General features: G+C 36.9%; 1 protein-coding gene across 10 annotated transcripts in view; it reads right to left on the bottom strand.

Moving 5' to 3' along the window:
* The window catches only part of LOC105222839 (protein NDRG3), a 57,115-nt gene that overhangs the window by 18,269 nt on the left and 12,648 nt on the right, over positions 1–26,198 (bottom strand). For 2 of the 10 annotated variants that reach the window (XM_049451762.1, XM_049451771.1), the window contains exons 2-4: positions 18,002–18,543; positions 2,065–2,160; positions 784–977 (exon numbers count right to left, since the gene is read on the bottom strand). In XM_049451762.1, the coding sequence (XP_049307719.1) occupies positions 784–977; positions 2,065–2,160; positions 18,002–18,237 (526 nt within the window). In that variant the 5' untranslated portion in view covers positions 18,238–18,543. The remainder of the gene's footprint in view (positions 1–783; positions 978–2,064; positions 2,161–18,001; positions 18,544–26,198) is intronic. The other 8 variants (XM_049451764.1, XM_049451772.1, XM_049451767.1 and 5 more) reach the window with 6 other exon arrangements.

Raw genomic sequence — 26,198 nt, 5'->3', positions numbered from 1 at the left:
TGCAGTTAGTTCGGTCCATTAAATTTTTCACAGACAATTCATGGTGTACCCAAACATCGAGCTTCTTTAATGATTCAAAACCATTTGATTATGAATGTTAAGTTCCTTAGCGATGTCATGGCTGCTTATGTGACGGTTCTGGTCAATATTTTCCATAATTTCATCGACTTTTTCAAACAACAGGTCGACCAGAGCGAAGTGCATCTTTCACATAGAAATTTCCAGAACTGAAGCGAGCGAACCATTGTTGTGCTACACGAACTGATACAGCATCGTCTCCGTAAGCTTCATTTGTGGCTTGCGTGGCATTCTTCCATTTTTTATACAAAATTTTCAAAATATAACGAATTTCTTCATTATTTTCATTCATTTTTGAACAGTTCTAACTATTTTCCAACTTCCCCGATTTCACTGCAATTCTTTTTTGGTTAAATGAAGCTTAAAATCTCACCTTTCCGTATTAGAAAGGTATGACACAATTTGATTGATGGATATACATACACGACTGCAACGACATCTATTGACAAAATACGAAAAGACTTTTTCGACTTCCCATAACATTTTTTATAAAAAATCTATAAACACATAATATTTTTTGATAGAAAATTCTTAGTATACGGTTTAATCTTTGTATTAGCCTTGTAATAATTTTTCTAACCAAATTTTTCAATAGAGACCTGATATTGTAACAACGTTAAGCATTTGTTTGCCATATATGATTCACTCTCTCTGCTTCTCTCTTTCCACACTCTTCGAAGTTAGTAAAAAATTGTTCATACTTACAATTTAATCCCAGATCATGATACGTCAAAATTGCCGGCTTTGTAGTATCGCCCTGCACGGACACGTGTATATCGCCCTTATCAGTGGGCACAAGACGTTGCTCGCAAGCCTGCAATGTGGAGCCGCGTGTATATGGGAATTGCAGCCACACGGAGCGTAATTCAATATCGTCCATAGGATCGACGGGCATGGTGCTAACGGAGTGAAAATAATAGTATATTAGTATAAATTGTGACTTATTTTGAATAACATTTTTTAACATAACCTAACTCTTGCATAATTACTCAACTGACTGCTTGGCATTATAGTATGTGTATAATATTTAGTTGTAATTGCTAAGTGGGAACCGTATGGTATTGATTTCTATGTGAGAGCGGTTCATAGCTACTATAATATATTCGAGTACTGGAGCATTTGGTGTGTGGAAATGTGTTTGAGCTTGTGTAGTGGTTTGGTATTATTTTTTTGTTTTTTCTTAGGTTTCACAAACTAGCAGGAGACCCTTGCCTTTGTATAAGTTTTTAGTTTTCATTCCGATTTGCTTAGGTTAGCGTTAGTGTTTGCATTTCTTGCTTAGTAACTATTAGTGTACATTCATCTATCGCAGGCAAGTGTATGCTGGGCACATTCAACTGTATGGATGCTATGCTGAGGCGTATGTTTCTAGGTTTGAATCCAAATCAGTTTTTGCTATATTTTACAATACAATCAAGTACTTGGATGCAGTTCCTGTTTGCCTATATGTACAAGTAGATACTTGGGATGCTCTCTAATGCGTCAATGCAACTAATTGCTCATACCAGTTGCTAAGCTACGTGTTTCAAGACTAATGCTAAGCTAAGTTTAAGTAAAAAATCATACATACTAAGCTAATAAAATAGAATAAAATTAATTCAGTAAAAAGTATAAAATAAATAGTCATACCAACTCAGCAATTATTTAATTATTTTTAAGAAATATAAAAGCTTAAGGAAAATACATTTAGAAAAATATATGGAATCATATATATATACGTATATAATATACTATATATCTAAGGTATGGAAAATATTTAAGAAATCATATAAAGTACACGTTTAGGTCGGGATTTGTATGTTATGAGTTGTTGCTTAGCAGGCTATTCGGATCTTCACTTCGTTATGTGAGAAGTCGTTTATTTTCGTATAATTTTTATTTCGTACTTTTTTTGTTTTATTGTTATGGAAACTATTTAATGCAGTTTGTAGTTGCTAGTTGTAATTGTAGTTTATTATTGTAGGCGTTTATAATCAGCGCGCTTACCCCAACAGACGTGCCTCCTCGGCCGTGTGTGTCGGCGCAGATGGCATCTTCGTGTTCAGTGGCTTACCGATTTTGTCCCGGTCTCTGAAATAAACACTATAGACATGCAAGCGCAAAGAAAACAATTTGTCGAACAAAAAACTAAAAACTAAGTGTCAGCCACAAGCGATATTCATGGATTTAGACGAGCTTTCGGAGTGTTTGGTGTACATTTCTAAAGAGTGCTTTTCAATATGTGGGAGTAAAGCAAAAGCGGTTATTTTATTACAAAAAATATAATTAGAGTTAAATATATTTATAACAAACCGAAAGTTAGTGAATATGTTCAAGACATTATTAGGAACAACATACTAAAAGCGCTCAACGTTCCGATAAAAAAAAGTTCTCAAGGTCAAATTTCAAAAATGTGTGTTTCCAATATGTTCTATAATGTGATTACCTCAAACGAAAATTTTATATCATATTATGATTTAAAAAATCGCTTTTCCGAGAAGTCCATTTTTTTTATTGACTTCGGTTATTTTTTTAGATATCGGAATGTCAAGGAGTTTTATTATAGTATTTTTAATCTAGTTTTGAATATATTCACCAGTTTCGGTTAGGTTAATGTGGTAAGCCAATAGGCCACTCATAGACCAGTTTTCCATAAGGAGTAGTAATTTTTTAGGCTGCCTTATGTCTAACTCTGGACAATCTATTCCCGCTCATATTCACTAACGTTCAGCTTGTTGTATGTTTATGCAACTTTGAATGTTTATTTTCACCGCTTTTTTTTTTATTTCAGGAAAAAATTATTTTTCGGTTTTCTTCAAAGTTTCATAATTTTTTTTTAATTCTTTTAAATTTTTTTAATTACTTTTTTATATTTTTTTAATTTTTTTTCTAATTTAAAAAAAAAATTTAATTCTTTTAATTTCTTTTAATTTTTTTTTTTTAATTAAAAAATTTTTTTTTTATTTAAATTTTTTTTTTTAATTTTTTTTTATTTTTTTTTTTAATCCGAAATGCAAAAATAATTTTATATACATATATGGAATTTATACTAAATTTCAATAGTTCAGGATTGTTTAAGCTAGTTCGAAATCGCCAAAGCTCAAATAAATATCGCTTGCAATTATGCCTTTGGTTTAATATAAAATAATTTTTTTATAAGAAAAAGAAAGACAATCCATCACAGTAACAGAATTAAATGTAATACATTATATGAGTATGTACTATATGTATGTTTGTGTGAGTGAAAAGAGATGAAAAGCGAAAGTTAAGAATTTGATACTAATTCACATTAGGGGTGTACCTAAATGCGAAAATGTGGTTAATATATGCAATAATTTAATTATTTAGTTGAAGAGTTGAAGTGGGAAAATGAAAAAAAAAAAAAAATTTTGAAATAGCTCTCCGCATTTTAAATTTTCACATTTGCAATTTTATTTTAATTTCATTTTTTTCTAACGAAAATCGTATATAAATTAGTCATTACGAAAGTTAAACACCAACTCTCTTTAAATTTTTTCAAGCAATTTCCGCTCAAGGACACTCCAAAATGAATTAATATGTATGAACTTCCGTACCCGCAATGTTCGAAAAGCTTGACTGGGTTTTAGTTAAATGCTTTTTATGGATCTTTCCTCCAGTTCGCCTTTTTAGTAAAACGGCTTGTGAAGTGATGAATCCCTAACCAAATGTAACTAAATAAACGAAATGCCGTTGCCTTTTGGTGCAAAAAAAGGAAACTAGCAAGTTCTATTCAACAACAACAACAAAATGGACGCGCATATCAAAACGAGAAATCAAAATGGCGAAACAAAGCAATAAATATAACACAGAAAGCAATAATTTTCAACATGCATGACTGGCATTGAGAGCCCGAAAGTGAAAAACTACGAGCGCACTACGCCATGTAACCGTAAATACGAACATAAATTCATGCGTACCAAAAAGCAAAGTATAAAAGCAGGCGCATGCTGGGGCAAGTAGTGGAAAAAATGAAAAGCATGTCCAAAATGGATATGAGCATGTAGATATTATGAATGAAAATATTAAATAGTTCTGCTTAAAGCAGAGCATATCCTCGACAAACACAAAAGCACATATATTTTTATGCATAATAAAAGGACATATACTTGTAAAATGTACTCGTATGTATGTATATATGAGACTGTAATGTGAGTGAATGTGGTACAGAATCTCAGCGTGCCTTATGTAATGAAAAATATGTGCAGCGTGTACAAAAAATGAGTCAGCGACCTTAAAGTGAGTGGCATGAGCATAAGCAGATTTGTGAAAATATTAAAAAAAAAAAAAACAAAATGCTGAAAAATTTAATCAAAACATGAAAACTATTAAAAAAATATACGCGTTTGTATATAATAACATACGCAATAAGCATTTATATATATATTATGTGCTGCGTCACATAACTTTTTAGTACATATGTACACTTGTAAATGATGCCCTCAGCCTAATTCCATAGAATGCGAAGTATGGCGCTCGTAAAATTCGAAATCAGGCGCCATCGAAACGACGCATGTTGTCCAAAACAAACCCATTGACTGCTATTTCGGTAAGCGACTAGCGAAAGGCGTGTAAGTGGGAAGATATGCCAGAGCTTAAAAATAAATGAAACCCCACCCAAGGCAAATAGCGTTCAACGGATGTCTTACTTAACGCACGAGTCGCTCCAATCGAAGCCGGCATAATCTGAAACCGTTCGAACTAATACAATCTCTTTCGCACAAACTCATAAATATGAATATTTGTGTGTGAATATGTTTACGGGTCGCTTACCAATACAATAAGACACTGGAAAAAGGAGTGGAGCATTTCTTCTGCATGTTTTGAGAAGAGTGTGTAAAATGTTACAGTGTGTCTCCAAAATGTCAAAAAGTAGCAGATTGGAAATAAAGAAATGGTAATCAAATTGATATCCGGCAAATATTGAGTTATGTTATTGAGTAGTGAGCATAAAAATATCAAAATATTTGGTAAACACCCTCATCTCTCTTCAAAGGAAGCTACATTGAAATTATATTTAGTAGTCGAAAAGGTCGTTTCGTATTTCTAATGAAACTGGAGATATACGTCTGCAACGACATCTATTGACAAAATACGAAAATACTTTTTCGACCACCCAATATATTGTTAACTCGAACCTTTAAAGTAACGCTTGAAAGCTCATAAGTAACAGAACACTTTGATTTTTTGAAGATAGCCATGAAATGGAATTTAAGTTATTCTACTGAAACGGCCATATCTTCCATAATCTTACATTAAATTTAGAAATCTTCCGAACGTATAACCACAGAGCAGCAGCACTCAATCGAAAATATTTTCAAAACTTTTCAAACACACTATATTCACAGCAAGAGCACTTGCAGGCACACAAATTCCAAATTTAGTATGGCATAATGCATCAAAGCCTTGAAATCCATTAGCAAAACAAGTGTTTGCTAAAATGTTCAGTAGCCAGAAGCGGAAATCGAAATTTTGATTCCCACTTAGCGCTGGCCACCCACACAACCCATCGCACCGAACGAGTGGCTTAGTCATACGCACTCAAAGCAAAATGGCGGAGACTCGACGACGCGAACACTAGTCAAAGGGCATTCAGTAGAAGTCCAAAAGCAAAGAGGGCACTCGCACACAATCCTCACACGCGCACTTGTACATGGGTATATTTTTGGTAGAGGAATTTTTGTGGCCCTTCTGTGCCATAATTCAACGGCGCCACTTGTGTGACGGGTTAATAAACCTCAATAGCGCCGTCAACATACACTCAAGTATGGGTACATATATGTAAAAAGGTGTAAAGGTACCTGTCAAATGAAATTATAGTCCGAAGTAAAAGTAAATAAGACAACCACAGGTGCTTGTGTTTGCAATAAAAGGTTGTTTGGCTGCGCCATCAGAGAGGACACACAACACAAAATAAACTTTAACCAAATAATAAATAAATTTCATGGCACCGGCGATAGCTTATGACTAACAGGACGACAGACCCTTATTGCAACTCATATTAGTGCTGTGTGTTTATTTAATTTGTTGTTGTATATAATTGCCTTCAATTAGCTGGCCACAATTAAAGTTGATTATGAGGAATAAAAGAGAGGTGAACGAAATAACGAACGCCAGTATTGGTGCCTGTGCGGGTGGACAAAGGTATAAAAAGTTTGCAGGACAAAGGAAAAACAAGAAAACTCACACATACATATTCATACAATGAAATGTATGAATTGACTCATAATCAAAGCTTACTTGTTATGTAAGCGAGTTACTCAGAAGTATACCGAAATACAGAAAAAGTAACAGAAATTTTCACTAAGGAATGAAGAAATTAAAATTAAACAACTAGTTGGGCATTTCGCAGATTAAAGTACTGAACATATTATATAATTTTTATATCAGTATACATGAGCGCTTAAAACTTCAGTTTATTTCCTCTCGACCTCAGTACAAAGGCATTGACATTTACTAAAGATAATCCATCAGCCTAGAGCATGCAGGTTGCAACCGGATTGAACCTGACCTTAACAGGTTTCTGCTGTGATCGCGTATCTTTAGGAGTTCACGTTCAATTCGCTGATATTTCGTTGGTTCTGTGTGTGAGTCTGTGCTCCTTCACTCCTCATACGAGCGCGATTATCGCCAAAGAACAGAGCCGCAACAAAATCCTCAAGTCACTAGCCGGCAGCACATAAGGAAAGGACAAAGATAATGTTGTTGGCAACTTACAAGGCAATCGGCCGGCCGGTCTTTAACTGGTTGCCTGGATGCAGTAAAACGCAGCCAAAGAAGCTCCAAACTTGTCAGAACACTGAACTCCGAACTACGACTGGACGTCTGTCGATATTTTTTGTCGTACACCTGCATAGTGAGGCTCGTATGTTCCCAGTAAAGAAGCATAATGAACTCCTCTCTAGGCAGGTCCTGCAGGAGCATTAAGAGGTCATTTCTCAACTACGTCGACGACATCAAACAATACGCCGGTCAGACTTCGAACGCAACTAATTTCCGACAAGCACTGACCGCCATTCACAGTGAAGCTATCAACACTTTCCCCGACTCACTCTCAGTAAACAGCGTACTTGGAGTCAAACCACCATCCATTGCGGACGAAGAGCTCGAGTTTCCGCAAGAAATGATAGTGACCCTTGCGCAACTTCGTCCTGTGTACTGTAGCAAGTTAAACTCCTACTTATCCAGAATATAACCCGACATATATAATATATATCCTGCGAGCAATGAGTCCCCGCATGACACTAGCCACCTCTTTGCATGCCCCACTGACCCTAATCATCTGACGAGAGGGGTGTCTTTTTTGGTCTTTGGTCCGACTCCGTCGAAAAAGCACGTTTCTTGGACCTACCGTTGGATGACGACGACGACAAATTATCTAATCCTTACCATCATAATGGGGATTAGGTACGCGTCGCAACAATAATAACAACAAGTCAATTGATTCTGAGAGAAGCTTTCTCACAGCAGAAGAACGTTCAGACGACTGCGAGTTCTTTCTGGCCTAAATACGGTCTTTTGATACTTTTCCCTACAAGGTCATTCTTATTTGTTTACATTTTCAGCTACAATGTAGTAAATTTAATAAATATGTACATATGTATGCAAGCAACTCACTTTTATATGAAAAAAAATCTCATTTAACATTACACACTCGAATGCACCGGATTTGAACCGGTGCGAACCGGTGACGGTGAGTTCCAGTCATTAAGAATGCAAGTAAATTCAAAGCGCCGCTGCCGAAGTATGAATGGAAGCGTGAACGCGACTGTAACAACAACAAAGACAGTGCCAACGTCAGCGATTGGTCGCAGAGTCGACGCCGGTGGCAAAATGCAGCCGGCAAACTCGAAGAAACTTGCGGGCATACAATATATGGCGCTAATGCTAAAACCGATCAATAATCACGAGAGTCACGATCGTGCACATGGTCACTAAGGTACTGATTGGCGCGCCAAAGGTGAAGCAATGGCACACTCCCACTTTTTGAATAATATTAAGACTTTGTTGTTGTTGTTGTTAGCTCACGTTTATTTTGTTTAATAACAAACCATAACTGCAACTGTAAATAAACGCGGAACACTTTGTATGTTAAGTAAATCTATGTACTTATGTGTGTGTGTGTGTAGGGGGAAAATGTTGCTAGCTGAACGCAGCTGTGAATTTATAATTTATATTTTTCAAATAATTAATTAAAGTACAGTAGAACGTCGCTGGCTTGAATTATATTTTTTTTAACATATACATATATATGTATATATATCATTTAAACACACCTTTTTAATAACCTGTTCTAGTACCTTAGTAGATAGTTTCTGAGTTCTTGTTGCTCTTCCTCAAGAAGCTGCTCATTTTAGGGCTGATATTTTTCCGCGTGTACTTCGGAGCGTGCGCGCACCGACTGGATTCGGTAGAGCGGCTGGTCAGTTGTCTCTGAGCACCTGGAGAGTCAGGACAAACATTTTCGCGCGAAGTGTTTCCCTGAGTGGTGCAAGCCGAAAGTTCAGCGTTCGTTAGAGCGGAGGTACACGATTAAATTCTGTGTTAAAGTCGCTAAATCTTCGACAGAGACGTTTGATACGATCAAGCAGGTTTACCCGGATGTTGCTTTAGCAAGAAGTGGTGTATTTCTGTGGCACCAAGCCTTTTTGGAGGGCCGGGAAGAGGTCGCTGATGAAGACAGGAAGAATGAGCAAATCCAAAGTGAAAACAATGCTATCGTCTTTTTTGGCATCGAAGGCATCGTCCACCATGAATTTGTTCCTCCTGGTTAAACCGTCAACGCCAAGTTTTACGGGGAAATCTTCAAGAGATTCAGACGAAGGGTTAATCGGGTCCGACAAGCCATCGCAGCTGATTGGAAGTTGCACCACAACAACGCCCCGGCTCACACCACCTTTCTTGTCAACAGCAACCACCCAAAGCCGACATCCCAATGCTTTCGCAGCCGCCCTACAGCCCAGGACTATTCCGGAAAACTCCTTTCGTGACGCCTTCAATGCTTGGAAATCGCGCTGGCAGCGCTGCATTGACGGAGAAAGAGCCTGTTTTGAAAGTTTTTGAAGAATTTTAATTTTTTAAATCGACTCAGTACTATCACTTTCTGGACAAACCCTGTATGTAGCTGCCATAGCAACTGACCAATCGAACTCAAGTCTCTGTATGGCAAATTTTTTTTTTTTTTGACAAGGTATCTTCTCAGAATTTGGCATAGACTATTAGCGAAGGCATCGCTACAATCTCCGTAGAAAATTTTCAGATCGAACAAATATATGTAGCATAAAGCTAACCTACAAACTGACCGAAAAACTCAAAATAAGAGCATTTTATACCAACTTATGCCATAAAATATCACCAGTGAAAGGTATTCTAGCTTTGCGACAGCCGAATTCGAACGTTACTTTCTGGTTTCCTTCTGAGCTAATTCTACAGAGCAGTTTGAGTTATGTAACACACATGTATGTACATATGTATGTATATATAGTACGTCATATATAAAATACGGTCACTCAGCATGTGAAAGGAATAGTTGATAAATTAAATATACCTATTCTACCCAACCACGCCTCTTCCCTCCAAAAACAAGCAAACCAGAAACAGCAAAGATTTGCTTTCATTTTCAATGCGGTTGCATGAAAAATTCATAGGAAAACAGAGAAGCACACACATCGACACATGACGCCAGAGCATATATGCCAGAGAGGCTACTTAACTGCGGCGTGGCATGCTGGTGGGCGTCAAAGAAAGTAGCACTCACACAACTCAGCGTCATATAAAAAATGCATGGTAACATGCAACATCGGCAGCGGCAACGGCAAATGCAAAAAAGGGAATTCCAAGAAATTACAAGAAAATCAACAAAATAAACGCAAACTGTAAAAAAAATATAGGAAAACAAAAACAAGAATAATGCAATGCTGTATCGAAAGATCTACAACACATTGACGCTGGGAGGGCAATAATTTGACGCCATTATCGATGGAGGTTACAAGCTGTGGTGGCGGCGATGCACCAATTACGCTTGAACATGCACAAAGCTTGTAGCCGCTGGTTTGCATGCACACATATTTACATATCTACATACATATATACCTTGTACCCGTATATGTAATTAATGTGGGTGCAGGGTCGGTCCTCAAACTTATATACTATATGAGTTGACCGATTTGTCGTTCACTGTGGACGCCGTTTCATCGAAATTGACACAAATCGCCCACACACAATGCTTTTTTGTTTGTATTCTGTTTATATATTGAGTACTATAACAGTATATATGTATAATAAGAATATTTTAAGACAAGAAATTCTCAAAAATCGATAAGTGACACATTTAGTATTTCAAAGAACATCTGCAAAATTTCACAAATATAAACTATTTTTAAACATCATCATTTTCTCGATATTTATGAATTTTCAATTTATTATCACTACCAAGAACCTGGAAACTTAGACTAAGAAACAAGAGGGCAAGCAATAAAACAGACCAAAAAGGTTTGAGAACAGTTATTTTAAAGAGTTTCCATATTGGTTCGTAAAGAAACGATATTGGAATTTAAGGGCGACAGTATCGTGTTTCGAATTTGTTTCCCCACAAATAAAGAGTTACTCAGAACAAAAGGGAAGAAAAATTATACTAGAAAATACTTCCATCGAAATTTGAAGAAGAATACACAAGAAAGAACGTTAACTTCGGTTGCGCTCTTCACAAACACAAAGATTCTTTACAAGTTTGTATAGTAACTATATGCTATAGCGATCCAAGATAGGGACTTCAAACGACGCCATATTTTTTCCCGCTGTTTTGACATTTCTTTTTAGTAAAGTGTGCCGCTGGCGCATCTATTGAGGAAAATCCAAATCAGTCTTTCACATGTCGTTCTCAAGCGTTGGGAATCTCTGTGACGTCATTGTGGTGGAAAGATCTTGGCCTACAATCTTACAGGACCAAATTGACACAAGAACTGAAGCCGCTTGACCACCAGAATCGTCGTATGTTCGTGAATTGGGCTGAGCAACAACCCAATGACTTGAAAATGAACCGCATTTTTATCGAAAAATCATCTTCAGCGATTAGGCTCATTTCTGGTTGAATGGCTTCGTCAATAAGCAAAAAAAAAATAAGCAAGTTGTTAGTTAGGCATCAATCCACACGTACTCCTTGAGTCACCATTGCATCCCGAAAAAATTACGATTTGGTGCAGTTTATAGGCCGGCAACGTCATTGGGTCGAACTTCTTCCGTGATGATCAAGACCGGTACGTTACTATGAATGAGAATCGTTACCGCCCCATGAAAACCGAATATTTTTGACCCAAATTAGATGATATGGACTTGGACAATATGTGGTTCCAACAGGATGGCACCACAACCAACACAGCGAATGTCACAATCGATTTATTATAAACCAAATTTGGTGAACCTGCTAACTCACGAAATGGACCACTCAATTGGCCGCCTCGATTTTGCGCTTTGACGATGTTAGACTATTTCCTGTGGGACCACGTCAAGTATCGGTTGATTTATGCTTGAAAACCGTCGAAAATTAGGTTCAAAGTCTATTCTTCTGCAAACGTCGAGTACCAGACATAATGTCATAGAATGTACTTTCCCAGGAATAAAGAATTTCATTGATATCCCAAACTTCTGTAGCGCTTTTATATACTTTATAGGATCTCTTAATATACTCTGTTTAGGGTATAAAAATGTCAATAAATGTCGTCTCGGTGATCGCAATTATTCCTTTCTTAGGCGGAGTCGGTACAAAAGTCGGTGAGTAGGCAGGTATATTTTAATAATTAGGGAAGTTATGGAGTTTTCGAAGTCGTATTGCCTTTCTTCTGTTATCTGGAATAGTGAACCAAAGAAATTCTAACTGGGTTTCTTGGTTTTTTTTAATTTCTTCTTTATTATTCAATCACTCTTATTTTTTCGTATAGCCATCACATAACACGAAATACTTTTCTTAACACATTTTTAATTGCTTATCAAAAAGCGCTTAATTATTTCTAAACTTAGTAAAGCTCAAAGGGAATCAAGCACAAAGGGAGTTCCTCGCGACCTCATTCGTGTTGGAAAAAAATCATATTTCACATTTTCGTGCACGTGGAACTCGACGATACAAGTGAAGGGCAGAGCGTTGCATTGGGCAATTGAAGAGCTAAATTTAGCTAATTTGTGTGATTTTCAAGTTATCAGCTGCGGTGAAACGCTGGCGCGGTGTATGCTAATTGCTACAACAACAATAACAAACAAAAACAGTACATCGACCAGCTGCATTCAGTTGCAGGCAAAAGCTGCTGTTCATTCACCGTTCACGGTCATCCCGGTCAAACGGCTGAGCCCATAAAAGCGGCCGACTAAAATGCGCTACTTATGATTATACAAATACATCTACTCAGAGCATATAACTATATATTATATGTATGAATGTGGATATGCCACAATGAGTAAGTTTTTTGTACGGGTCAGAATTTATTTGAATTATTTGAGCGTTTTCTAAGAGATAACTTGGCGTGGGCAGCCGTTACTAACAGGCTGGCAGGAAGTGTTAATTGAAGTAAATATGCGATTTATTTGTCTACACACTGTTGAGGGGGGAGGGATCGGGTGCAACTCGGAGAGAAATTTAAGTAATTAGCACAAAGATATATATATTTATTAGTGTTTAAGTATATATGTATATGTGAGTTTCACAGAATTAATTAGAATTCCTGCAGCAAAGCAAAGCAACTCACAATTATTGCTAATTTCGAATTGTAATCTGACTACCACGCCCTCAGTTTCTGTATAAAATATGGATAAATTATTATTAATAAAAAACAAATCCTATTTCTTTTATGTGAGAATAAGATCTGTATGAAAATTCTTTACTGAATCAAGCACACGCCAACAACAATATAATTGTTAAAAAAAATATCAAAAATTAAAATTAAATTGTTATTACTGCAATTTATATAAAAAATATTTTTAAAAATGTCTGCCTAGTCCTGTATATCACAAAAATAAATAAAGTTTAAATTTATTTATATTTTCCCATTGTTGCTTATATGAGAAATGATCTTGCTCAACAGTACGTTCTTATAAGCTCACCTAAGCTGCCAATACACATCGATGTAAGACCGCAGACCGTGTCATTTCACTCGATCAAACTTATGAATGTGTGGAATAAGTTTTCAAAAGCATGACTTTTTCCGCAGAAGCAAAAAAGAACTTGAAAATCTAAATCAATTGGGTCTAAGAAAATTGAAAGAACGATTGGTACCAAAATCACTGAATTTTTTCGAAAAACAGCGTCGAGTGAACGTCTGTGAAGCATTATTACTGGCGATAAATCTTGGATCTATGCTTATGATCTGGAAACAGACGATCAATCGACCGAATATCGTGGCAAAGGTGAGTCGGAGCCGAAAAAATCACCAAAGCAGGTCAAAAATTAAGGTTATGTAGACAGTTTTCATTGATTATCGAAGTTTAGTGCATTCCGAATTCCACAATCGTGTTCCTAACAAAGAGAAAAGATGATAGAATTTGATAAATAGTTATCTTCAACTGCTTTATTCAAACTAAATATTTTCTCGTATTATTCATCCAACATCTGCTTTTGCAAAATTTGCTTTTGATTAACAGTAATCTTAACCTTGAACTTCGGAACAAAATTACAGAGCTTTGTTTCATCCAAGATCAAATTTTGTTGCATGAAAAGCTCCATAACATAGAAGCTTTCGCAGATCAGCCCCATTTTGATGTCATATATGGCATTTACGGAATTTAGAAACTTCTTAGGAATGATCGTTTCGCAAAATCGGGATAAGACTTATCAAGTCACCTGTTGATATTTTTTCAAATTACCAAAATGTATGCCTTTCAAAATGCTACATTTTTTCAATGTTTATTGACTTCACACTATAATTTTTCCATAACTTTCTAGTTAAACCACGTATAGCGGTAGTCACCCTGTATTAGCTGCCAACCAGCGAAATGCATATGAAAACATGTAATATATGCATGACAGAAACGGTAAATGAGTCAATGTGAAATGCGATCGAACAGCGATTGGCCGCACGAATGTAATTAAATATAACAGCTAAGGGAAATTGCAAAAAGACCTGCGGAAAGAGCGCTGCAACTCGCCACTCAGTTTCAATGAAAATGTGATAAACATTTATGAAATTAGAGTGAATAATTTACGCAGGCACTTGTGGGTGTATGGGTAGTGTGTGTGTGTTTGTGTACATGCACCTGACATACATATTCAAACACAGAATGGCTTGTTGTTGCTGTGAACGTCGATGGCTGATGGTACTTTGCCGATAACTGATGACTAACTTTGTTAATGACCATAATGACATTGTTGTTGTTGCTGGTGTTGGTGTTGGTAATGGTGAAAAAGTGGTAACTAAAGTGTAATATATAAAGTATTTTGTAATATTCACGCAACAATAATTGACTTTGTTCCAGTAGCCAACAACACGGGGCCCAGTGAAATGGGCGAAATGACCTAATAGCACAGGGACCTATGCTGTGAGTATAAAGTGCAATTTCACTGAAAATTTGTACGAAAGCAGAGGTCAAAAAGTCAAAAGCATACGCATACACACACACACACATACATTGGCAGTTTTACACTTGTATGGGTTTATATGTGAGTGTGTGTGTGTGTGTGTGCAAAGCAAACGGCTGTAAGTATTAAATAAGTACATAATTCCATTTATTCATGACAGTGGTTCCAATTTCAGCTGCTTGTGGCAACATTGACATGCATATATTACATTTACATATGTAAATTCGCCAACAGCAGCAGCAGCAGCAGCGGCAGTTTGGTCAATGGACACGAGCGAGCGAGCGAGGGACGGGGCGTGGTGCTGCAACACCAGTTGCCAACAGTCGAGCGCTGCTTGCCGTTCAAGTGTCGTTAGCTTGTTGGAAATTGGAATATGGAATTGACCAACTGCGCCAGATTTGCGCAATGCCAAGCAAGAAATTGTGCAATATTTAAACGAGCATGCAACAACAAAAAGCGCAATCATTTGAAGAGTAGCTGACACAGGCGAGCGCTGGCGCTGGAGGCCACAACCGCCTGAACTAGCACAAATAAGCACAAGAAGCGAGTGCTCAGTGCGAAAAAGCACACCCAAAAAGAAGAACAAAATGGCACACAATCGAAATGGAATCAAGTGCAGGCAGCATGTGGCATGTGGCAAGTGGCAAATGACATGTTCGTGCATTTACAAAAGCACGTATGCAGAGTTACATGGCCACTTTGGGCTGTCAACCCGGCCAACCAATCAAACGACGGGCGACGAGTCAGTCAGCCGGGTCATTACTACCCATCGACTGCAACGGCCAAGCCACTTAACACAGTCACTCGACATTTTCGTGCGATTTATTTGGTGCCACATGCTTGCCACCAGCAATTGAACTTATTGCGCCCAGCCGTTTGGAAATGTGCAAAAAATGGAAGAAAAAGCATGACTTATGTAATAACGCTGAGAGCAGATTGCCAATGAATGTGGACCCAACAGCGCTAAAGGGGTAAAAAGATGCGAAATGGCAGTGCGGGTAAGCAAAAACAATAAAAGCAGGCATCTCAAATGAACTGAACTGCAACAAATTATTGACAAAACAATGCGCATATGCGAAATCGTATTTTGTGGCATGTGGCATATGGCACCAACAATTGCCTTGACGTCGCTGCTGCCGTAATGTTGATTTACTAGCTCGATAGCGTCGATTTTATTGGACGCCACGTTTGTTTGGCTGCTTGTTGTCTCTCTGTGTACAATTGGGTGCCTTGCGAGCGGTTCACCAAATTCACAAACACGATGTTGCCTTGAACTTTTCCATTGATTTGCCACCTCTTGTGTATTGTGCCGTCGCTTCAGGCACGACAAGTCACAGAAATTTGAATATTATTCCCACTAATCAAATCAATATTACAGCGAAATCGCAGCCGGCATTTGCAATTATACTTTATATTTCATATGGTTAATTTATTTGACGAAGAAGCTTACCAAACTGACAGTGCAATTAATTTAAGTGCTATTTAAATTTGTAATGGACTTATGAATGAGAAATTGGCCATAAAATAATTTAGCATTTTTAGTCACGACTATTTGCTGAACACATTTTTAGTTTTGCCACCTTGAAGCATTAATGCCATGCCGCTCTTTGCCGCACGGGTTTTGAGAATCGTAGGTCAACCCTTTACAAGAAGTTGTAAAAATTTCATAAACATTTTAGGTTTATTTTCTATCGATGCATTACTTGTATACCTCACTTATTAATAAATGGACATCTAGGCATATGCAAGCAATAGTCAAGTATCCGATCGAAATTGACCTGGAGCGACAAAAAATACTAAAATTTCTAGTGAACTCTGTCCGATATTGTTTTTCAAAAGACTTAGGTCTCTCGGTATGAGTTTGAGTTTCATACCTAAAACATTCACCAAAATGTGTAGAGTCGATACATAGGATCCGCAGAGAGAACCCACATGACGATGTTCAAGCACCTTTTCCTTAATATTTTCGATACTATCGTCATTAACAGATCTACAGGGACGACTCCACAGGAGGCAAGACTTTGATGACCTCTCGGCATTTATTGAATACTTTGTATCACGGAAATACTTCTTTTCGATAAATTAGGCTTCCCAAAGATTTTATAAAACTTCAAGAAACTTCAATTGTTTTCTATGGTAAAAATCACACCGCAAACGTTTCGAATCGTAAAAAAGCTGCCAAACAAACACTAATTGGACAGATGGAGATCAAACTTCAAACAAGCATTATAATATTACCAATTTAGGGAAAAATGTATCTGTTCGGTTTGTCCGCGCAGCTTAAAAGGTTCAGTCCGGGTCACACTTGACCAGAAAGTTTGTCCTTCGCGATGGCTTGACCTCTGAATTTCGCTCAGGTAACCCGGCAAGCTTAAAAATAATCCGACGAACCTCTAAACAAACATATTATGTAGTACAGGATATACCTCAACCAAAATCTCATAACATCCGCCATTGAGTAAAATTTGTTCGAAAATATCTAACAAATACTATATTTAAGAGAAAGCAAATATATTCTATTGAAATTTCTAGAATCAATAACCAGAATTCCAAGATTCTAAAGGTATATACTTCGACTAGTATCTTCGGCAGGCAAAATTAAATTCTTGTATATGAATGAAACTGAAAGGACATACAAAAATTTGACGATCCACTTGAAAGCAGAAGGTTTCAAGACCGGAGTTCTTGTAGAACCTTCAGAGGTGATCTAGTAACTGATGCCAGATTATACTGAAATTAAGAAAGGAAAACTTCTCAAGCTTGCTGAACGCCAGTGAAAGTGGAACATCTGGAGGTGATGGACCCGATTCCCCAAACGATGACGATGGAGCGGATGTTTCATTGCCCGCCCATGAAGAAGTTCGACAGCAATTACCTTTCTGAAGATCAACAAGGTGGCGAGGGCCGATGGATTGCAGACCGAGCTATTTAAATACGGCGCAAATAACTGATAAGAAGCATGCATCAGCTTTTTTGTAGAATATGGACGGAGGAAAACATGCTGACGTCAAAAAAGGAGAAGAAAAACCCCAAAATTTGTAAAAGTGCAAAATATCATATGGAACGGACTCAACATGAAAAACAATGTTGGTAGTTGGTTGGTTTTCCATAAAATCTTAACACCACATAATCGTCTTACAAGCTTTGAGCTTTTAAATATGAATTTTCTGTCTATTTATAAACGTTTTGTAAATGTGTGCGTTTTTAGTAAGTGGAATTAAATTTTTTTTTATTATATTTACAATATACAATTTTAGTAAAGCAAACGAATAAAAGCAACAAAAACAAGCAACAAATTAACTGCATTCCTTTATATCAACGTTAATTTGCTAGTTAATAAAACGGTTCAGACATTGTTTCGCTTACCTTGATCCAACAATGGTGGCCTGACGGCCATTGGTCGTCGTTAGCAAATCGTCGGTATCCTGGGAACTACCATTTGTTGTGCCCACCACCTGACCAATGGCGCGTTTCATCGATTCGAAAACCGAGTGTGGACCGGTCGGCTCTGTGGTGGACTGATAGATGGCGCCACCACTGCCATCGTGACCATTGGTGCCGGCGCTATCGAGCGCCGTGTAGCCGCCTTCGGACTGCGGCATCTTCAAGGCAACTCAACACTTACACCACAACAACCGAATTTTATTTCGAGCAACTGCTGCTACTTTCCCTTTCTCCTTTTTCAATTGGCTTCAGAGTTCGTAATGTGATTTGTTGTAGTTCTTATTGTTCTTGTATTTCTTGTTGCACAGGTGCTTGGTGGCTGTATAATGAGTGGCACTTGTGGTAGCCGATATGTTTGTGTATGCGTATGTGTGTGTCTGTGGTTGAGGCCAAACTGTGCTGTTGTGTCAATCCCGGCGTTGTGTTGGCGTTTGGCCTTGAGCTTGCTTGTTTTCTTTATTTTACTTTTATTACATAGTTTAATTAATGTTTAAATATTTTATTTTACAAAATGCAGTTATACGGCAATCAGGCAAACAGGCAGACAATCCAATAGGCAGGCAGTGGTGCATTTTTATCATTTTATATAATTTTTTAAGAAATGCATTTTATTTTTTCATTTATTTATACATATAGTTTTTACAGTTCGTTTAAGTATACACATACATACATACATATATGTACATATGTAAGCGTGTATATAACGGTTATTTATGTATTTTATATTGGGTTGTTAGGCGGTATTGCGTTTGTTGCATAGCGCGTGTTGTGAGTGCATTTTTGGTTATTTGGTTTGTTTTGGAACGTCAGCGAGCGCAAATGACAGTTTTCAGTACGACAGACATTCGAGTTCGTACCAAACAAATCGAAAAATAAACGGAAAGTAAAAAAGGAAAATTATTATAAAACATAATCAAAATTAATCCAAAATAAAGTGTAAAACCAAATAATACTCCTTGCATAATAATAAAAAGCACAAACAAAAACAGGCGCATTTTTCCTTCGTGTGTGTGGAAGTACAATAAATGAAGAAAATATAATTTGCAAAACAAGCAGAATCTTAGGTGCATGAGTACCGGCAACAGCGAATTGTGAATGTGCGTTTGGTTGTGTGCATGTGTTAGTGCTGCTAAGACATACAGACAACTTATGAAATACAATACCACTTTACGATATCTAAATAAGTACTTATGTGTAAATACGGGATTACTAAAGTAAATTCATATTGCAATACAGAGACGGAAGCGAAGTATGCCGAATTATTGAATGGTGAGCAAATAAATGAATGAGGATTTGCAAAATACAATGAAAGTGTGAAAAGTTTGATGAAAGCGTAAAAAGTGCATTTAAAATGGTGAACGATGACGGAAATTAAATACTCAAGATCTTTTTGAATTGTGAAGGAAAGATGGCGGCTCCTTCGGTGGCGAAATAAAGTAGACTCAAAGCGGAAAAACTCTGAGTAAATTTTTTTTAGAAAAAATGTGCTATAAAATAAAACGTAGATAGATCGATAGAAAATAGAAAATAATTGAGGTTTTTCACTGCGACCTATGGTCCTATATCACATATGGTCGCAAAGGTCCAGCACCCCAGAAGTTTGCTGGACGCAACTGAGGTGATCTGATCCCTGACCACGTAAATGGCCGAAAGCCTTAAGTCTGCTTCTACAAACTGCAATCTAGAATCAGGTGTTCTGGAATTTCCTGTTCCATGTCGCATAACTGACAGTTTACGCAAGAGATGATGCCCCTGTTGGACAAGTGCTTCCTGACCTTACAGTACCCTGTATAGAGCGCGTGAAATTTGTCTTGATCAACTTCCCGATCATATATTTAAACCTTGTAAGGTTATAACCACCCAGCAATAGATTGGCGTGGCACAAACGTGCTGTCTGCTGCCAGTGCCGTTCTCTCCCCACCCTCTACTTCGTGCGGAGCAACTCTATACGGTGTGTGGCCTCACCGCAAGGTATAATACTGACCCCAATATCAAATTAAAATAAATAAATAAAGGGACACACCAAGTGAGAAAATCTAAATATACCAGCGATTTGATCAGCATAACACTGATTTGCGCCCACGCCCCGATGGAAGAAAAGGACGATATGGCCAAATATGCCTTTTATGAGCGGCTGGTAAAAATTTTGCTTGGCGATTTTAATGCCAGGAAGGACAAAAAAAGCATCTTTGCTGCAACAGTCGGAAAATTCAGCCTACATGGCGAAACCTCTCGAAATGGGTTGAGTCTGATCGACTTCCCAAGGGCCCGAAATACATATATTTGTATGTAGTACTAGATGCAGCATAAGAAAATTCAACAAGCTACTTGGCTATCTGCGGATCGAAAAGTTCGTAAGTCCTGGAAAATCTACTATCGACCAGATTTTCACCATGTGCAAAATCTAGGAAAAGGCCCGTGAAAGGAAGATCTAATCTATAATTTCTAAATATTTTTCAGGGACATTTTACACTCTAAAGAACTTTCAAAACACAAAAAACATCGCTAAAAATTCTCGTCAAATGCAGTTTTTACTAAATTTCATTATTATTTCCTATTTCTTAAGTTCTTAAAGACAGTTTGACATAATATATTTACGACAATTCTATATTATCGCAAAGTCCTCATTATATGTATACATATGTATGATATACTATATATATATCAAAATCAACTTCAAATGCATTTAATATGTATGTATGTATTTGCCTCTATTTTCTAGTAGCTAATTAGTTTTAAGTTAATTTTTCTAGCAAACTTCCGTTTGCGGTCCATATACTTCGCTTTAATCGTAATAATTCACCCTCACTACTACTACTACCAAAGGTACAAAGAAGGCCGCACCTGCTTACATACAGTACAAGCTTGCTACTTTTTAATTCCCTTGAAATTTGTCTCCGAGAAACCATTATTAATTTTCTCAACAATAAATAACTCTCAATGCTTGCAACACTTGCTTATGACCTTCTCGTTATAAATTTGCTGTGTGTCATAGTTTTTGTAGCAACATTAAACGTTAGATAGATCAAAGATAACCGACCTGGGTGAAAAGTAAACCAGTTGTATGCTTGACAACCGCCAGCTTTTATGATAGATTGATAAAAGAACATTAAAATAATTAAAATTACACACAAAGTAAAGAAGGGAAGTAGTTTTTCTAAGCTCCTTAAATCTAATGCGATTTCTAAGAATTTCTTGGTGAACATTAGGAAGCTAGTAGGAAGGTTGATAGAGGAGTTTTCTGAAAAGCACTTTCCGTTAAGCTTAGCTTTAGGCTACTGAATCACTGTAGTGTTTTTCAACCAGAATTGACTGTTGTTTAGGCAGCAGTACACATTCTGTACTGAATTGCAGATTCCTGAAGGGAGGCGAGCATTCACTCCGATAGCAGAGCGGCAATAATTTAGCTCGCTATCGTGACTGACTGAACTACCCGCAATAAGAAAAGTTTATTTTGCCACAATCGTAGCATTTCTTAGTAGACATTGTCCAATAAGTATTCATGTGGTTAGTCTTGTCGGACGCCAGTTGTCAAAGTTGTATGAAAGAGGGTGGGGTAGAAACATCCAGGCATTTATCATCCATTGTGTGCTTCGCGGAGTTACAAGACTGAGTATCAATCATGTCTTGCGCCAGCCAGTGTGACGAACATAGACGAAATGCTTTAATCGCGTCAACAAATTTGTAAAAGGCTCAAAACGTTTTGTTTTATATAGGAATTTTTGGGGATCACTGGAGCTTTCTAAGCTGCCTACTGAGGTTATGTTAGGTTGTTGTTGGCACTTATTCAAATTCGCTAGAATTTTTTTACTTAAAATGATCTTTAAATGGTAGAGTTACACGTGTTTCGCTCAATTCTTGATTAACATAATCGACCTATTGAGCATAATATTTGCAACACCATCACCCCCATCTTGAGACCAGCATTAATTATTTGATAATACTCGTATTCGACCGAATAGACCACGTCCTGCACGCAGTAAAGAAAATATAGCAGTCGAAGATTAGAGTATCCACGAAGACCGTGGAGAGTTTTTTTGCATTCGGAGCAGCTCGGACTGACGAATGGAACGCCTTGGCGCATTTTACTTGTGCAAGAACTGAAGTCGCTCGACCTTCCTAAGTGACATCGCTCTTTGGGCTCTTGAAAAGTTCCAGAAAAGATCCGATGTTCCAACAAGACGATACTACTTTCCACACATCGCATCAATCAATGGATTTATTGAGAGAACACTTCGTCGAGCATATAATTTCACTTTTTGGTCCATTGGCCTCAAGATCGTGTGATATCAGACCATAGGACTTATTTCTGTGGGGATAGGTAAAGTCTATGCTGGAAGCCCCGCTTCTATTTAGACCTTGAAGCAAAACATCACGCATTCGGCAGTTACCAGTCAAAATGTTCGATCAAGTCATCGAAATTGGACTCAACGGATGGACCATCTGAGACGTAGCCGCGGTCAACATTTGAAAGAGATAATATTCAAAAAATAAATGCCACAAAATTCCCCATTAAATTAGAAGTTTATCTTTTAGAAAGTAAGGAAACTCGAAATGTATCACCCTATACAAATAACCGCAAAATGGGTTATTAAAAAATTAATATTAGAAACAAACAATGTAAAGTGTTAAAACAGCAAAGAGTAAATCTAAAAATACCCCAAAAAGTTTCAGCACAATATAATTTTCGTATATAGTATGTATCAAGAACAAATTTTTACCACAAATTAAATGGGTACGAAAAATGACGCAGTTATGTAAGCAAGCAAACACAAAAACCAGTTTTCACGGATTCTTGATATAAGTATGTACATATGTATGTCTCTTTAAAAACTTACACTCAATTCATACATATATACATATATCGAGGCATACATACATATACATACATATTTCGAGAACTTTACGAAACAATTTATCACTAATCTAAAAAAATATATTTTTTTCCAATTGAACAATCAAATTCTGGATATTACTAAATAATTTGAAGTGCCATTTGCAGCAGCAATCAAATAAAAATGCCACCGGCAAGTGGTTTAAATCGGCATCACAAATCTAAAACAGACATTTTCAATAACAAAGCGCATCAGATTTGCTGTTTGTTGTTGTTAAATTAAATGTGTTTTCATTTATTGTACTTTTGTTGTTGCTCGCTTTGATATAGAAACTTTTTGAACTCTGCTTTGATATCTTCTGTTGACAAAAGCGACGTCGGCAGAGAGTTTTAAATTAAATAAACCTACAACAAAGCAACAGCTTTATCTTATCATGACACATACATGTATGTATGTATGCGTAAATTCGTGCAAATAATTTGATAAAGTGACACATTTCAACTGACAATCAAATATAAGTAAATAAATATAATGGAAATGCATTTAGAAGTATTCGGGAAATTAAAGCGACCGCTCGTAAGCGATGTGTAAATAAAAGTGGAAGTGTGCATATTTAACTTTGAGGTTAGCAACTCATGAGAAATCATTGAAATGTATCTGTCACGGTGCGGCATAGCAAGCTAAGTGCAACAACAACAACGATTACAACTCACGTTAATGTAGACAACGTGATCTAAGTCAGAAGCTTCAATTGCCGCACAGACAATAGGCGCTCACATTTTTATTTGTATCGCGCATACCTACATGCATATCTACTCACATGGCTGTAATCAGAGATAAACAAGTAGAAAACAACGCAATTCAATTTTACATATACTTTTCGTGTAAACAAATCAGAACAGCTGTTCAATGCTTGCTTTCTGTACGAAAACGAAACTTTTCAGAAATATCGGAAGGATTCACTATGAGATCGCAGCTTATAGATAGTGCGGTGCCAGAGGTAAACTTTTCACTCATTCGAACTGATTTTAATGGACAAGTGATTTTTCAAATAAAATCGATCTATTTTCTTGCTCTCTTGTTCGAATTTTGCAAAAAATATCAGGTAGTCGAAAAAGTTTTTTCGTATTTTGTCAATAGATGTCGTCGTGTGAAAAGTTCGATGAAATTATAGAAAAGATTGACCAGAACCCTTACATAAGCACCCATGACATCGCTAAGGAACTTAAGATTCATAATCAAACGGTTACCATTTGCGATTCTTTGCTGAAACGAAATGAAATCGAATAATTTCTGAAGCGAATGAGAAGAGACGAGATAATGGTGGTGAAGATCAACAAATGGTCGCAAAGCTAGGACTCGAAAGGTTATGCTGGGTGTTTGGTGGGAGCTGCTTCAGCCTGGTCGAACGATTGATTCTTACTATCAACAACTGATGAGATTGAAACACGCAATCTAAAAATTGAATCAACAGAAAGGGCTTCGTCTTTCATCAGGACAACGCTAGACCGCACACGTCTTTGATGACTCGGCAAAAACTGGGAGAGCTTGGCTGAGAAGTTTTGATGCATCCACCATATAGCATTGACCTTGCAAAATCGGATAACCATTTGTTTCGGTCAATGCAAGACTCCCTTAATGGAATAAAATTGTCTTCAAGAGAAGCCTGTGGAATGGTTTGTCGCAGTTTTTCGCCGAGAAACCAGAAGAGTTTTACACTGATGGAATAATGTCTCTAGCGGAATAATAACAAAAAGTGGTCTACAAAAATTGTGCATATTTGGTTCATTAAAGTTCATTATAAATATGAAAAAAAATAATTTCAAGTTTGATTAGAAATACGAAAACCAATATCGTATCGACCACCAATATCAACAATTTAATCGCCTCAGCAATTTCTATTGCTTATTCTTCTAAGTACTTGAACAAATTCCTATTATTAATCAGAGATAACATAATGTATATATAAATAAATATAAACATGTGTCTCTGAAAGCTGAAGAAAAAACTCGAAACTCTTATAAGTATTCGCCATTACGACGTCAGCGAGTCAGCGAATTATAATGGCAAATTTCGACTCAAGTCGATTATCAATAACGAGTTCACGGCTGCCTCCACAATATGTTAACAGAGACTGCCTTCTGTGACTCATTATTTATTTACTTACTAAAAACAATAATGATTGCTTAAAGTAGCAATTAGTGTAAACTTAGCTTAATAGGTTCATTAAAATAGGAGCTAAGATTCTCAAACACGATTTGTAGAGAGGCAAGTAACAGTAATGACAGATAAATACTCAACGCTGAGAGTAACAAGAGCACGAAAGGTGGAATGGAAAATATTTGTATATACTTACATAAGTACATACTTAAGAATCAGTTTAATTAAATCACAAAATTATACTTAGCACGTAATAGAGAAATATGCAAATAAAAAGGAATTACAAGATGTACGAGTATGCCAGAGAAAAGCGAAATGTGCGCAGAGCAAAATTTTCCACCTAAAGTGTCAAAGCAGTATCAAAGTGCTTAAGATGAGATCTCTTACGACTGTTCACTTATGGCAGTCCATCTTCAAACCTTCAAAAAGTTAACGACACAAATAGCTTGCGTGACTTCAAGAAGGCGTATATTTAAGGCTCCTGAGGCTCATCACCACGCAGAGTCAACATCAGCAGGCGAGCTTAGTATTTTATGTATATGAGTACGTAATTATATGTATACCCTTTTGGACGTCAAGTAGGATATTAATGAAAAGTAAAAACAAAATTTTTCATAATGTTTCGTCAATTGGGATGTTCTAATTGTGGCGTAAACTGAGCGCTTGGCAATGCGTAGTAAAATGTTTACCAGGTAAGCTAACAATTAAGCTGGCAACTACGCAGTATTTTCAACGTTTTTACTGTTGAGTGCACAAAAAGTTTTCAAGTGGTGCGAAAATACACACACACACTCACAAATGGACTTGTTTCTAATCACATAGATATATTTGGAGTACGTAAGTATATAAGCACGGTGTTAGCTTCCCAAGTGGGAAGTTAGCCGCACTTAATATTTGCTGGTAATAATAAATATTACACTTGGGAAACTTGAGGGATAAGTAGATCGCTTTTCAGTATAACCAATTTTGATCCGGGAACTCAACTCGAAATATCCTTCTAATAAACATAACCTATGAAAGATTAAAAGGTAAACAATATTTTCAAAATTCAGCATCCAGTGAAGAAAAACTGGAGTGTACTCGAAGGCCGTGGAATGTCGGTTTGGCGCCGTTCTTAACAGCTT

The sequence above is a fragment of the Bactrocera dorsalis genome, chromosome 3, assembly GCF_023373825.1.
Source record: "Bactrocera dorsalis isolate Fly_Bdor chromosome 3, ASM2337382v1, whole genome shotgun sequence".
Lineage (NCBI taxonomy): Eukaryota > Metazoa > Arthropoda > Insecta > Diptera > Tephritidae > Bactrocera > Bactrocera dorsalis.
This window is presented reverse-complemented; position numbering and strand designations above follow the sequence as displayed.